Source organism: Mesocricetus auratus, unplaced genomic scaffold (genome assembly GCF_017639785.1).
Source record: "Mesocricetus auratus isolate SY011 unplaced genomic scaffold, BCM_Maur_2.0 Super-Scaffold_100008, whole genome shotgun sequence".
Taxonomy (NCBI): domain Eukaryota; kingdom Metazoa; phylum Chordata; class Mammalia; order Rodentia; family Cricetidae; genus Mesocricetus; species Mesocricetus auratus.
The window spans coordinates 54,899,101-54,914,595 of record NW_024429192.1 but is presented as its reverse complement, the minus strand read 5'-3'; the positions used below and the strand labels follow the sequence as shown (position 1 = coordinate 54,914,595).

At 44.3% G+C, this 15,495-nt stretch overlaps 1 protein-coding gene and 1 long non-coding RNA gene across 3 annotated transcripts in view; one reads left to right on the top strand and one right to left on the bottom strand.

The window, feature by feature from the left end:
- Casr (calcium sensing receptor) overlaps positions 1 to 9,744 on the bottom strand; it is a 29,528-nt gene extending 19,784 nt beyond the window's left edge. The window contains exons 1-3 of the mRNA XM_040750843.1: positions 9,328 to 9,744; positions 6,758 to 7,064; positions 1,282 to 2,166 (exon numbers count right to left, since the gene is read on the bottom strand). Of these exons, the coding sequence (XP_040606777.1) occupies positions 1,282 to 2,166; positions 6,758 to 7,064; positions 9,328 to 9,512 (1,377 nt within the window). The 5' untranslated portion in view covers positions 9,513 to 9,744. The remainder of the gene's footprint in view (positions 1 to 1,281; positions 2,167 to 6,757; positions 7,065 to 9,327) is intronic.
- The window catches only part of LOC121141950, a 153,493-nt gene that overhangs the window by 65,890 nt on the left and 72,108 nt on the right, over positions 1 to 15,495 (top strand). The window lies entirely within an intron of this gene.

The following is a 15,495-nucleotide window of genomic DNA, read 5'->3' as shown; positions in this document are numbered from 1 at the left end:
ACACTTGGGTGGGCAGCAGGTTAGACATAAGGGCCTTGTGACAGGGGAAGAAACTGTTGCTTAGAGAGTCCTGACTTGCCTAAGACCACAGTTTAGAAAGGGGGTGCTGAAGCTGAATCATTTGATTCAGAGACAGGGGATACCCCAATTCCATTCTCATGAAGTCTCTGATAAAATCTGGAACTGAGAAAAACATACAAAGAATGTAAAACAGAGTCTGAGTGAAAAACCAAAGTTCACACATAAGACAGGAACAGCCCTGTAGGATGTAATTCAGGCCCGGTTGTTTGCTTTAGAAGTTCATGAGATTACAGACACCGCGATGCCACCTCCGTGTGTAATTTAAAACTTCAAGACAACTCAATGACCACCCTGTAAAACAGCAGAAAGACCTTCACTTAAATCCTGAGTTTTCTGTAGTTTTCACTAGTGTTTCCTCTTGAAACATTTACCTTTTTAGGTTTGCTATGCCACCCATATGCTTGTGTCCCAGGCTTGTGCTTAGCTGACCAACTGGCTAGTTCAGCACAGGCTTAATGACATGATAACAAAGCAAAGTGTCTGTGTGAGCACTGCTTTCATGCTTGTTAGCATATGGAATATAATAGGTATTGACCTAGCACCAGTCATTCAGCCACACTGAAGTGGTTCGCAGACCCTTGAGAATGTTTAGGAGCAATGCTTTAGGTGATCTGGGCATTGAGCTAATGGTCAGCTGAGCTGTAGCTCTCCAGCAACAGCGAATCAAGCATCATCAATTGGTATAAGTTGGTTGATGTTTGAAAAGGTTTCACGAATCTAAAGTTCTGCTTGGTGTTCATTTTGAGATTGCAGTTTTTGTAATCATCCCTGTCTTAGCTGACCTAGAGTCACCTAAGGCATATCCCTGAGTGTGTCCATGAAGGAGCCTTCAGAGAGGACTGACTGACTGAGGAGAGACTCATTCTGATGCTGGAACCAAGGGGATGGAAGGAGGGGAAGGAGAAGATGAGTGTGAGAAGGTCATTGTCTCTGCTTCCTGGTTGGTCAGGAAGAGAACAGTTCTTGTATGCCACACACTATGATGACTATGATAACTATGATGCTCTTCCCAAGAACATGGGACCAATGCCCCATAGACTAAACCCTTGGAAACCATGAGCCCAGACAAATTCTCCTTTAAGGTGATCTCTCAGGTCACAGTGACACAAAAGTGAATTATGTAGTCATTATGTTTCTTTGCTGGGTCAGCCCGATTCTGCTTTATCACACAGACAACTGCTAGCTAAGTGAGAAACTTACCTGCCAGGCCTCAACCTTCTTGATGTCTGCACAGGACCCATTGGTGAAAAGCCCTCTTCCAGGTAAGCAGGTGTATATATCTTGCAGGGCATGGGCAATGGAGTAGACGGCTAAGTACACATTGTAGGATATCCGCAAATGTTCGTAGTCCATGTAAGGGGTCTCCACACTGCTGATGTTCTCATCCCCTGTACAGAGGGGTCGGAAGGCAACAGAGCTATTGCTTAACCTGTTTCCACCTTCCTCATGACTTCTTATGAAGGTGTCCACAGGTAAAGGTCCTTTAGCACCTTCTTGCAGGTGGCAGTTAAATGTTTCTTCCCAAAACTCCTTGGCAAAACCATTGTGGACAGACTTCCTGGGATGGACTTTCTGCAGGAATTCTCGGAAGCCTGGGATCTGCCCAGCCTTCAGACCAAACCCAATTGTGCCCCCGACCACATGGAAGTACTCAGGCATAGCAATCAAGGAGGAGCTGGCCCAGGCCTCACTGGCCAGCCAGATCCTGCCTGTGATGTTGCGCCTCACAATCTCCTTGATGAGGGGCTCTAGGTCCGGGCCACTGGAGAAAACAACAATGACCTTGGCTGTGGAGTTCTGGATCACTTCCACCACGTGCTGGATCTCTTCCTCATCAGAGTATTGGGAGATAAGCTCACTGAAGTCAATGCAGATGTCCCTCTCCTCAGCTTCTTCTCGGAACTTCTCAATGCCTGGCCGGCCATAGTCATCATCAGCTGCAATTGTGCCCACCCAGTTCCAGCGAAAATACTCGATAATGTCGGCCATGGCGGTGGCCTGGTGCTCATCATTAGGGATGGTGCGGAGGAATGATTTGTACTGGTTCTTGTTGCTGAGGAGCCTGCTGGAGGAGGCATAACTCACCTGGGGAAAGTCAAGAACTAAGAATGAGTACGTGAATAAGGTTCCAGCTGAGTTTCAAGGCAGGCTGGATGTGTGAGAAAAATCACACAGTTCCATCCCAACATGAACCCTCAAGTACTAGTGTAGGGTTCTTCACGATGATGCCTTCAAAACTGGGTCTAGCAATAGACTTAACCCCTCCATAGTGGAATGTGCTAATCTCTTCAAGAAATCTTGTGCCACCCATTGTACCTCCTGTCTTCCTCTGAAGTTATGTTAGACCCATGTGTTCAACTTGACACATGATTTGCCTGTTGGGCCCAGGTTCTGATCTGAATATTATAGCCTACCGCACTGTTACGAATGCTTTGTACACAACCCACCTCTGGGAGAATCAGCTTTCCTGTGGTTCTAAACTTCAGACTCTTCAGAGGACCCCCAAAGAGGTCCTTCCTCCAGCTCTGCTCATTTTCTCTCTTCCCATTTCCCGGTTATTTCCTTGCATCACTTTCCTACTTGCCTGTGCTCTTTAGATAAAACTAACATCAATTCCAGTAAATTCTGAGAGCTGTTTAGCTTTTAGGCTCAGTTAAATCAATCAAGCTCAGTATGAAATCTCAGTTGCCCCATATGTCAACAGCAATAACAAACATCACTAAATATCACCAGAAAACACCCTTCTTCTGACTTCTCAGTGATTCAACCATCATGCAAAGCCCATTGTTCAGCTGCAGGTGATGACTAAACCTCCTTGCCCAGCCTCTGAAGTGATCCTCTAAAACGTTCTAGAGGCTGAAAAGGAGGCTGGGAGAAGGCGTGTTGTTAACAGTCCCCACTCTGCACTGTAGGCAGCTCTGCATTTGCTCATGGGCGTCCATCAAGGAAAGAAATCACTGCCTGGAAAGAGCCCAGATACTGTTAGGTAGTACAGAGCTCTGCAATGTTTTTTTAAAATATTGTGGTTGAGCCGAGTAGTGGTGACACACTCCTTTAATCCCAACATTTGGGAGGCAGAGGCAGGCGGATCTCTGTGATTTTGAGCTCAGCCTGGTCTATAGAGCGAGTTCCAGGACCGTCAGGGCTACACAAAGAAAAAGAAAGAAAGTCATAGCACAGAATACTGGCGATGGAAGAGCGACTAACCCAGGGTCCCTTCTTCTCAGGCCCCACAATGCCTGAAAGCTGCAGGGGATCAACACCTCTGCTTGGGCCCCTTAGGTGTCATCACAGCTCACCAGCCAGGGAGTCCCAAGTTATTAGAGCATTTCTTCTGATGAACAGAGCAGCTTTCCTCTTAATAGAGCTGTTCTGGGAAGTGAAGTAGTGTTTAACAGTGTTTGCTTACTAGTGTTCTGAAGCTCTCTGGAACGTCTTCAGAAAACAGGCCGAAGAGACCTGCAGGAAGGGTTGCCATATACTTCTTACTAGTTAGCTTTGTTGGGGCAATGTCTCAAAACAAATGTTTACAATTGGCTTCTTTTCATCAATTAAGAGTCTTTATATGAAATGTGCCAAATATACTGACCTAGGAAAGACCCAAACATATTTGGCAAAGGCAAACATAACTTCTCAGACAGGCTTTTGATTTTAGAAGCTGTAACATGAAACTGACAACTTTTTCAGCCAAAATAATCCCCCTCCTGCTTCCACAGAAGTTCAGGAACTAGGTAGTTAGATGAAATAACTTGTGTACATGTTATTAGTCTTTGAGAGCCTGCTGGAGGTTCTGGCAGGGGAGCACAGCTACTCATATACCCTCAGCTGAGGTCCTGCTCTATTCAGGGAAGGTCCTTCTTGACCATGGGAACAGTTTATGAAAAAATGTACATGGAGTTCTGAGGAAGGAGGGGGATACCTGCCTAGGTAGCCGAATCAGCCAAATCAACCATAGCGATCAGATGTTCCCAGCCAGATGACCATCATATCCATGTTATTAATTTTGAAAGCTTTGTGGATCAGAAAACTGGCTTTGGAGTCAGGGTTTTACAAAGGCAAAAACTTAACATCTCTAATATCTGCATTGGTCATTTCTTTATTTTCTTTTGAAAAAGTAGGGCAAAAATATTCATAAAGGGATAGAAATTCAAACCCAAACTATCTCTCATGGATATATTCTCTTCACGTACTTAATGTAATATTTGACCAGTTTCAAATGACAACCTATAAAGTCAAGTTAATGTCATGCAGTGTCCTTCAAAGAAAATCCCTTAAAAACACACTGAACTTTTCTTGACAGAGGGGAGAAAGCTGTCCTGACCAGTTTCTTCCCACTGGTCTTTTTGTCACAGCCACTTGGTGGCGCCAACATAAGTAACAGGGCTGAGCATGTGGCCCTAACCACAGAGCAGTGTTTCCTTGCTCTGAGCTATAATTTCACTGGGGAAGGATCCATGTTCCAGATAGGCTAGCAAACCATGATGTCTGCAGGATGAACCCAGTCAGAGGGACTTTTAAAGCTCTCTGAGTGATTCAGACTTGAAACCACAGCAAAGAACTGATGAAGATGAACATATTAGTTTGACTGATCAATGCTATAGGTATCTTTTTTTTTTTTGAGACAGAGTATCACTATGTAGATAGCACTGGAACTTACTATACAAAACAGGCCTGTCTCAAACTCACAGTGTATGCATCACTACTGTTAGTATTCAGGCATCTATACTGTCCTGTCCTTGGAGTTCTGACAGGATATGCCCTCAGCTGCAGCCACCAAGAGCACCACCTGTGCACATTCACTATGTTCCCTTTTAAAAGGGCCTTGCCCATCTCCCATCTCTCTCTCTGTCTTTCTTCCTTACCCCCTCTTTCCTCTCTGCTGCTCCTGTCTCTGGAGGCCAATCTCCCCTCTCCCCTTTCCCTATTTTATGATCCCTTTCCCCAATAAAAAAATCTATCAGTCAGGTGGTGGTGGCACACGCCTTTAATCCCAGGACTTGGGAGGCAGAGGCAGGTGGATCTCTGTGAGTTTGAGACCAGCCTGTTCCAGGACAGGTTCCAAAGCTATACAGAGAAACCCTTCTGGAAAAACCAAACCAAACCAAAAACAAAAATCCCTCTACTTGAACCCTGTGGCATGGCGTCTTTCTCTCACATGCTGCTCTTCTTAAATTACAACTATTCCTAGTCAACTGCAGACTTCTTATCACCTTCATCATTCATACTTTCATTCTAGCCATACAGAAATGGAACTACCCCCTTCTCATTATTTTAAAAAAGTATTTATTTTATTATTTTTTAAAATCTGATGCCATTTCCAACTTCTATCACTTGACTATGAGATGACAACTTACAATCACAGTGCATTTAAAATAATGTTCCAGATTTAACATGCCCAACATGACTAATAAGGATTGGGTCAGAGCAGTTTGGCACAAAAATGACAAAATCAGGGCATTCTTATCGGAAACAGCTTTACTTCTTGAAAGTAAGGGCTCTGTACACAATGACAAGAGTGTCTATGTTGTTACATGTCGGCAAAAGGATTGAGGCTGTCAGCAAAGAAACAGACCTCCTTGAAGATTACATTTTAAATATTGAACAACGAAAAAATTGAAGTCTGATTTTTAATTTACAATTGAAGGCTATACCACAAATGTCTTATTCATGGACATTTAAACTATTTGCAATTTTCACTATGACAAAGGGACGCAACAGATCTATAGTTATCCATTTCAAGAAAGGTTGGCTGGATGGGCCAAAGTGCTAAAGTGAAAATTAGGTAATAAAATGGTGTTCGGAGTTTGCTGTCATTTGGTCTAGGGGAGGCGGAATACAACTTTGAATCACTGCTTATAAAATACATGCTTTGGTGAATGATTGGTAATTGAAAATGCACCTGCCTCCCGCCAGGTTGAGTTCCTGCAGGATGGAGACTGTTCATACACACTCTGTAAATATTTGTTGGGGGAAATTAGAGTATGCTCTATTTCAGAACGTATGGGACAGTGATCATGCTTCTATTTTATGGGGAAGTATGCTTTATTCCCCTCTGAGCTAAAGCTGACAATAGGGAAGAAGACATGTCGAGGGAACAGAATTAGGGGCAGATATTTTTGGTTTGAATGGGGAGACCTTACTCCTTTTGGTAAAAATAGAATGTCAGTTACTAAAACAGTGACCTGGGAAATAACAGAAAAAAAAGATCAAGTTGTATACATGCAAGTTAGGTTTAAAAGTACTGGAAGAGCAGTGAAGCTTTCATTGACAAAAGTAAATGTCTCAGAAACTCCAAGTGCTCATGATACAGTGCTGCAGCGCCCTTTGTGCCCATGGAAAGCCACAGAGGACACTGCTAGCATGCACCTCTCCAAACCTGTGTCTCCTCCTCCCTGCCTCTGGTGTCCATCTCAGGAGATGCCAGTTGGGCTGGAGAGATGGCTCAGTGGTTGAATGGTTGAGCTGTTCTTTGAGAGAACCTGAGTTCAATTCCCAGCACCCATGTTGGGTGGCTCACAACCACTTGTAGCTCCAACTCCAGGAGATCTGACACCTCTGGTCTCTGAAGGCACTGGCACATGTGCACACGCCTACACCTACACACACACACACACACACACACACACACACACACACACACACTAAAATTACGTCTTAGAAAGGAGGGCATCAGTACCTGGGGGATGTAGAAGAGCCCCAGCAGGTTGGCTACTGCAGTGGAGACACCCGAGCCGGTTGCTCCCACCACTGCAATAGTCGAAGGGATGTGCTCTGAGCAGTTGCAGAATTCATCCAGGTTCAGAGAATCAATTTTGTTCTGGGCCACAAAACTCAAGGTGGCCTCCAAGGCCTTGGAGACAGTGTTGCAGGTGTCGAATATCCTGTATCCCAGTGTCATGTTGGGAAGAAGCCTGGGGCTGCTGTTTATCTCCTCTATGGCAAATATCATGGCTTGTAACCATCGAAATCCACGGAAGTTATACCTGGAAGAAAGACATGGATAGTGGGAGACGTTGGTCAGCTGTTAGCGGAAGGGTTGTCTGAGTATGGCTTAAATCTGGGCTCTATCATCCTGCAGTTTTGTGATGTGCCCTTTGAGGGTCAAGGTCCTCTTGTGTGAAACAGAAACAACATTTTCCAATTAGGCTGGCTTTAAAGATGTCATGAGATAGGTAAAATTCTTAGTACAGTGTGTCCCTTTGAATTAGGGAACAGTAATAAAAAGGACTATTTAATTGGTACTTAACTGAATAATTTATAGCTGCATTCTCTAGTGTAAAATTTGCAGTAGTGGCTGGGTTTGGTGGTGCATGCTTGTGTGATGGCAGCACTTGGCAGGTTGTGAGTTTCAAGCCAGCCTTGAGCTTTATAGCAAGTCTTTGCCTTGGGAAAAAAAAAGGTCAGCAGAGGACTGTAAATAGATCAGGTTGCCAATATGTGGGAGCCTAAAAACAGCCTCAGGTTTGCAGATTTGTCACAAATTTAGACTGTGGCATTCCTGGAGCTTAAAGTAGAAAGTAGAAAGCAAAATGAACACTTTGTAGATAAACAAGTATTTGAAGACCACATACAGATGGTGGTATGAGACACCTTAAGAACTGTATGCTTAGTTGGGTGGTGGTAGCGAATGCCTTTAATCCCAGCACATGGAAGGCAGCAGCAGATGGCTCTCTGTGAGTCTGAAGCCAGTCTGGTTGGTCTACATTGTGAGTGCCAGGACAGGCTCTAAAGCTACACAGAGAAACCCTGTCTTGAAAAAGAAAAAAAAAAGAATCCTATGCTTGTCAGGCAGAGGTGGCACACGCCTTTAATCCCAGCAATTGGGAGGCAGAGGCAGGCGGATCTCTGTGAGTTCAAAGCCAGCTGGTCTACAAAGGGAGTTCCAGGACAGTTACACAGAGAAACCCTGTCTTGAAAAAAACTAGACAAAAGAATTGTATGCTTTGGATTAACTTATACTTTATAATTTCTGTTATCCTTATGGCGTGAACAGAAATTCAGTTTTCTGTTGATTCTTCACTTTCATTTTCCAGCTATCAGGAAGTTCAAGGTGAAATGCTGGGTTCCTTTTAGAAGCTGCAAGGTTCTAAATGCTGCTCTCCGAGAAGCTGCATCACATGTGATGTGAGCTCATGGCCTCTGAGGTGTCTCCCATCTAAGCAAGGTGACACTATGGCAATCACATCCTACTACTGAGCTGTCTATGAACACAAGCCACATCCTAAAGTGGTCACAGTCAAGGAGGGAGCATCAGATGGGGGACAAACAGAATGGTGAGAGCTTCAAAAAATCACATAGAAGAGGATAAGAAAACTGAGACTATTGACTTGGAGAAGATTCAGGGGGACATATTGGCTGCCTTCAGATGTTTTGAGAGACCTCAAGATGCCTATGCAATCTGTGATGTCCCCTCTGCCAGGTATGCTCTCTGTGTGTGACAGGGTCAAAGGTGGGTAGTGAGGGGAATAGGATAGAGGAAGGACAGTCACCTTTTTATGAGAAAGATGTTTCAACAGAAAAAGGTTCCAAATGCAATGGTCTGTATTTAGGAAGTTCTTGCTTGGGTCTTAGTGTTTCCTTTAACTGAATTCCTTTATTAAAGGTGAACAACAAAAAAAGGCCAAGCAGCCAATGCTCATGGATCACTGAGCATATAGGTCAAAGAGACATTTACCATGAAAGTTTACAAGAGCTAAAATGGACTTCCTTCATACATTCTTAATTACTCAGTTGATGAATGGACTAATGGATTAATTTTGTAGGGTTGAGGATAGAAGTGCATTCTAGAAAGGGCTGTACCACTAGGTTAAATTTCCAGCCCTCTGTTATCTTTTCTTACTTGTTTGTGTTTTTGAGACAAGGTCCTGCTCCTGAGACAGGGTCCATCTATGTAACCTGGAACTCTCAATCCTTCTGCTTCATTGCTGGAAGAGCAGTATGTACCATGCCAAGTCTTGCATTGAGCAATATGGCTGCCAGATGCTGTCACTAGGCAACCAATGATGCTCTGGCTATGAAATGGCTGGTCCTTGGCCAACCAAGTGTTTTCTATTCAATGCCCTTGGTATTTTGTTTTGTTTTTGGATAAAGACTTCTTTAGGCAAAGGAAAGGGAGGAGTCAACACGCCTCAGCATGATAACTGTTGTTTTCACAAAAAGAGCAAAGGTTTTTAATGTTCTTTTGGGTCCAGCGCAGCTTTTCTCCATCCACCCAGGATGGACAGACCCTTTACAGCCTTCCCTTACCTAATGCACTCCACAGACTCTGGTCTTGACTTCAGATCTTGATCTTTGGCTGCTACTCCAAAATGGATAGGAAAGAGACCCCCAAGGATAATGTCCCCCTTCTTTTGGGCTCGCTGGTCAGGCCCATAGGCAGAAGAGTGCCAGGCGAGAGCCAAGAGGGCCAAACAGCAGCTATAAGATGCCATGGCTCTGCCTTCTCTCTGGGGTGGCAGTCAAAAGTGCTAGTGGTCTGGGGGCCCAAAAGCTTCCCCCTTTGGTGCAGTTTACACCTTCTGGTGGGGACACATGTCTACAGAGTGGTTAATGACAGAATAGCAGTGATTGTGTTCGTTTCTCCATTTCTGCCTTCTCCATTGCAGAGGTGTAGGGTGGTTGGTCCTGTAGTCCTGAGTGACATCATGTAGAGACTGCCCCAGATGCTTTCTAAAAAAAGAGAGAGGGAGACAGAGACAAAGTGGATTTACGTAAACCTACATCCAATCTTAGTATGACGACAGAGGTAGCTGGGAATTTCAGGTTGAGAAGCGTGACTTAGGATCACAATTTGCGGTACTGTGTGTGCGACACAGAAAATTTCAGTTGCCCATATTGCAGAAGGGCTGCATCCATTTTTGAGAGGCCATGGTCTAAAGAGGCTATCTGTAACTGTGGCACGCTCTGCAGCTGCTGATTGCAGACACCCGTCCTTCTGCATGAAGGATGCATGGAAACATCCCAGAAGTGGCAGCTCCTTCAATTAAAATACCAATGATACTTTATCCCCATATGTTTCTATAGAAAACACAGAAGAAGACACATTTAAGTTTAAATCTGACTTCAGATCAAGAAAAAATGTCAGAAAAGATCATTCTTCATTTATTTTGATGGCCCCACGCTCTTTAGTTAAGATCTCTGTTTCCAGTTTGTTATGCAAGGCTTTTAAGAACAGTTCATATGAAACACATGATGGATTGTAACATAGAGGGTTATACGATTGAATGTGGGGGATCCTGGAAATTTTGACAAGGGCCAGTGAGATGGCTCAGTGAGTAAAAGTGCTTACTACACAAGCCGATGACCTAGGGAACTGAGTTCAATTTCTAGAGGGGAGAATGGACTCTTAAACGTTATATTTTGATCTTAACATGTGCAGTGGCAAACATACCCCCTCCACTTCAGTTTTAAAAGGAAAACAAATTTTGGCAATAGTCAAGATTTTATGAAGAAGTATTGGCCAGAAATTAATTCCGAGTCAAATGCATGATGAATCTGAGGCGATTCTGGCAGCTCTTGCTCAGGCCGCATCACGTGACTTCATCACAGCCTTGGTTCTGAACACACAAGTATCTTGGCACTAGCATGCTATCACACCGAGTGGCAACTTACTGCTTCTGGAAGTGCCTCTGTTTAAGAACGGTGTGTGTCTGAACTGCAGTGTTTCATTACACATACGAAGTTTTCCGTTCTTAAACCCAATGGCTTAGTAGCAGGAAACAGGTGTTTAATATGTCCCTATTGCCATTCCCTGACATGATTTGAATTGTTGTATCTTCAGACTGTATTGTGTCAGAAGGTTTGATTCTTTGCCATTTGAGTTAATGACTTGAATGTCTTTTAAACAAACAAACCCTCACCTTACAACAAATTTGGCTTGGGGTTGGGGCAGATTTTCAACAATTTCTGAAATGTCCCTAAACAGACTTCTGCCATTTTAAACTACATATTTATACAACGTGGCATGCTCAGCATTGATGATTATAAGTCAAATATCAAAGAACTCTCAAGAATGTTGAAGGTGAGGCATTGTTTTTAGCTGAAGTTTACTTTTCATGCAAAATAAACAAGCACACCCATAGAATTAGTATGCAAATTTCTATTGTCTTTAATAAGTGTTAAAATTAGATGCATGCTAAATGTTTTATACAGGATCTCCTGTACGCCTGGCCGGCCTGGAGCTCTCTCTGTAGACCAAGTTGGCCTCAAACTCACAGAGACCTGCCTGCTAATGCCTTCTGAGTGCTGGGATCAAAGGTGTGTGCCCCCACACCTCTACCAGTTAGCTTTAGCTGTCAACTTAACACAGCCTAGAATTGTTTGAGAAGAGCCCTGATTTAGAAATAGCCTCTATAAGATTCTCCTGTGGGCATATCCGTGCAGGACTGTCTTATTATTAGTTAGTGCAGAAGGGCCCAGCCCACTGCGAACAGCACCATTCACAGGTAGGCGGTCCCGAGATAATTAAGATTGTGGAAGGGAGCCTGCAAGTAGTACATCATCATGGTTTCTTCTCCAGGTTCCTGGCTTGAGTTCTTGCCTTGACCTCCCTCAGTGAAGGACTTTGATCTTCAAGTGTAAGGTGAAATAAACCCTTTCTTCCTCAAGTTTCTTTTTTTCCTTTTGTTTTGTTTTTCCGAGTCAGGGTTTCTCTGCATAGCCCTGGCTGTCCCAGAACTCACTCTGTAGCCCAGGCTGGTCTTGAATTTAGAGAACTTTCTCCCTCTGCTTCTAGTACTGGGATTAAAGGTGTGAGGTTATTTTTGTTGTTGTTTCCCCCTCCCCCCATAATAACAGAATGAAGTGAAAGCATCAAATAATTGCTTTAGGCACTTTTCTTTCTGATTTATTTTCAGTAAAGATTTTATTGTGTGAATATCCGCCCCCAGGAAAAAGTGGTGACAAGTGAAAAGGTATAAGAAGCCCTTTTGTAAAGGGCTCAGGTTAATTATGGATCTGTCATAGAACATAGATTCTGGGGAAGCGTTTCTGCAGTAGCCTGAACAGCTGCTGAGAACCCTCTGCTGGGTGGGTCACACACACACACAGATCCCGCCTATATCCCAGGTCCCTCCAATGTGGGTCAAATGCCATTGCTTTTTGATGTTGGTTCAGTGTGGTCTTTTCTCAAGTTCAGGGCCAAGGACTGTATTGTCAACTAGACATCTTCATCCAGACGTCCCTCCCAAACTGATTCATCTTAACAAGCCCTAAACTCCCCTCCCTCAAAAATTTGCTCCTCATTTCTGTTTTCTATTACAGGAAATTATTTTCTACCCATCAAGAACAACTGCTTCCTAAGTCCCCCTGGAATCCACCTAATTCTCCCATCTTCTCCCAAACTGGAAAGTCACCCAATTTCCAAAGGCATCTAAAGTCTTTTCTTTTTTTTTCACCTGAATATATACATTTTTTTCTTAACTTGCCTTCCCAGTGTGAGGGAATTTTATTGTTCTTTAGTTTTTGAAACAGGTCTTATTAGAACTCCCTATGCAGCCCAGTCTGTCCTCAAACTTGAGATTCTCCTGCCTCAGCCTCCAGGCTTATAGGCATATCCAGCCATACTCAGATTCTACCCTTGGTTTTGTCTGTCTGCAGTGTGTCTTTGCGAGCCTTGCTCTGCTGTGTGGATCCCTTCTTCACCCCTGCATCTGCTTCCCTTGCTCTGCTGTGTGGGGGTATATATGACAGCTGAGGTCCAGTTGGAACCGAGAGCCACGCTAGAGGGGGTGATAGCTCTGTAGGTTAAGACTCCCATCACTGGACTGATCCTGCCATTCGTGTGACAGAGAAACATGTTTCTGACTTGTTTAAGGCACCGTTTTTTCTGCATTCTTTCCTAATTACTCCTAACAGTACCCGTCCTGAGTCACAAACTCATTTGTTCTCTTTACATTAAGTTTAGTCCATTTAAGTCACACCAGTCATGTTTGTTGTCCTCTAGAACAGCACCGCACACAAAGCCAATGCTAATATTTGTGTCCCTTGCCCCCCCCCCCGACACATATCGGAAACAGCTGATTCCCTGATTAGAAGGTCCTCGCCATCATGAGGGTGTCAGGACGGGTGTCTCAGGACAGACAGGTGATTTCTCATTTAATTCCTCACCCAGGAGATGTGGGAGGAAGATTCGAGTAGCCCAGGCTCTGGGGTCTCTAGGTGGGTGATTATTTACTCAAGGAACATTTTCTGGGCTCCCCTTCTGTTAGACACCATAGGCATGTAAGACACTAGAGAAAAAAATGTGAAATTCTTGCCTTCAAGGTACACATGGTTTAAAAGGAGACAGAAAATGCATTGCAATCACAGCAGTGCAAATATCACAGTGAAGCTAGAGCTAAGGACAGAGCAAGCACAGAACGGAGTGACATTCTCTAGTGATAGCTTTGGGAATGATTGAGTCACAGCTTTGAATGACACACGGCATACTGGGGCAGGACCAGCTCTTCCTCACCATTGCAGTCTGCCACAAAGTACCACCAAGTACCACATCTGAAATTTAGTAGATGTTAACTGACCGACTAAAGTGTGACTGGTACAGACTGAGTCTGACTGGGCAACTTGCAGACAGAAAAGGGAAAGCAGCCACCCCACGTGACCTAAGAACTCTTGTGGGCAGGACTTCATGATCTCAGTTGCATTTGCAGCATTGAACAAGGGACTTGAAGCTGAATGGATACTTAAACAGGTATCTGTTGAACGTGCCTTTGTGCAGAGAAAGAGGGGGGTCCTTGGTTCATCTAAGATCCCATAATCCAGACCAAGTTGCTGGAGGACAAAGACAGGCCTGTCGTCAACATTTCCACTTTCAGTTTTCACCAGATAAAGCCCTTACTTCCTTTTGATTTCAACATTGCTGGAAGCCATGTAATTTTCCAGCCAAATGATTTTGTCCGCCTAGTGAAAACCCAGGCACAGATCTTCTGAATGCAAAACCTCTACATGTAGTTAAGGCATGGCAAGCTCAAAAACTATTTCTCAATTAGAAATAAAATTTCTGGGTTGCCCATGAAAGAATAGTGAGAAAAAATGTTTACAAAGTCAAATTGATTTCCAATGACTGTCACCTGTCTTTATAGGCTGAGTACACGGATTTCTCCCTGGTTTGTTGTAATCTTTGTCCTCTTTGTCACACTGACTGTGGAGCATGATGGGTGGGGTTTGAACCACTCTTACCGAAAGGTGAAATGGATGCACTAGTGAGGATTCACAGGAAAAACATAACTGGGAGAGTTCAAATAACGATCAGCAACCTTGTGTGTGTGATTCTGGTTACAGCTTCCTTACAAGATCTTGCTGAGGACTGTTCACGGTCGGGGCTTCTGTACACACTTGCTGCCTAAGAATTTAGGGAGGGATATCCTGTCTGCCATCATCAATGTGACCATCCCCCATCAGCATAACTGTCCCCAGTCCTAGGTCAGTCTTCATTTCTTCTCTTGTGTTACAATGGGGGTCTCTTTCAGCACTGTAGGGAACAGAAGCTGTCTGGTCACACTCTGCTGCCTCTCCCCAGCCCGGCTTGTCTGCTGGCCAGCTGCACAGGTTTTGCACCCCTACCCCCCCTCCCTCACCCAATCTCCCTGACAACAGGTGTGACTTTTGGAGAGTCCATGCCTCATTTAGCCCTGGTAATGGCTTAATTGAGTTGGAAAAATGCAAGGACAGGAGTGTGATTAAAAACCAGCTGAGCTGGGTTCCTGTTAGTCGCTTGGAAAACACTACTGGGAGGGAGGGAGGGAGATGGATGAACAGGAGTTGGGAGGAGCAGCCTAGGACCTGGAGCACCGTTGAGAGAAGCTAGATGAAACAAATGAAGGGTGCTGATACGTTCATCAACTCTGCCTTAGGAGAGTCCTGACAGGCTGAGTCCTGGCTCTGCCCACAGGGGGCGGGCCACATGTATGACTGTTGGGTGCCCAATCACATGATGTGTGCCCAAAACACATGAGATTCTCCCAGTGCTCTCAAGAAAACAGAAACAAAGGAAAATATCAATGGAAGTTGAGGGCTGTGTATGTTCAAGGCTAACGCATGACCAGACCAGGCCTCTCTGCTCCTGAATTTTAGGAGTAGAAAACGTTATGGGAGGTTTGTGGCTTGGACCCTGCAGATGACTAATCCCTGGATAGAACTGGGTGAGTTACTGGGGGCACAGATCAAGAGTTAAGAGGTCTTTTCTCCTGCCCTGTTCACGTCATGCCTAAGTGAGCTCTACTGATGGATGTATGAACGCCCACAGGGTTAATGAAATGGTTCATTGAACTGCAGAGATACCCAAGTCGTGTCTTTATAAATACAATAGACCTTCCAGTCTTGCATCAAAATGTCTATGTGCAATAGCACCATGGGATTGCCTGCCAAAACCACATGGGTTCCTGACTCAGGATGCTATAGTTCCGTCTACTGTCCTGA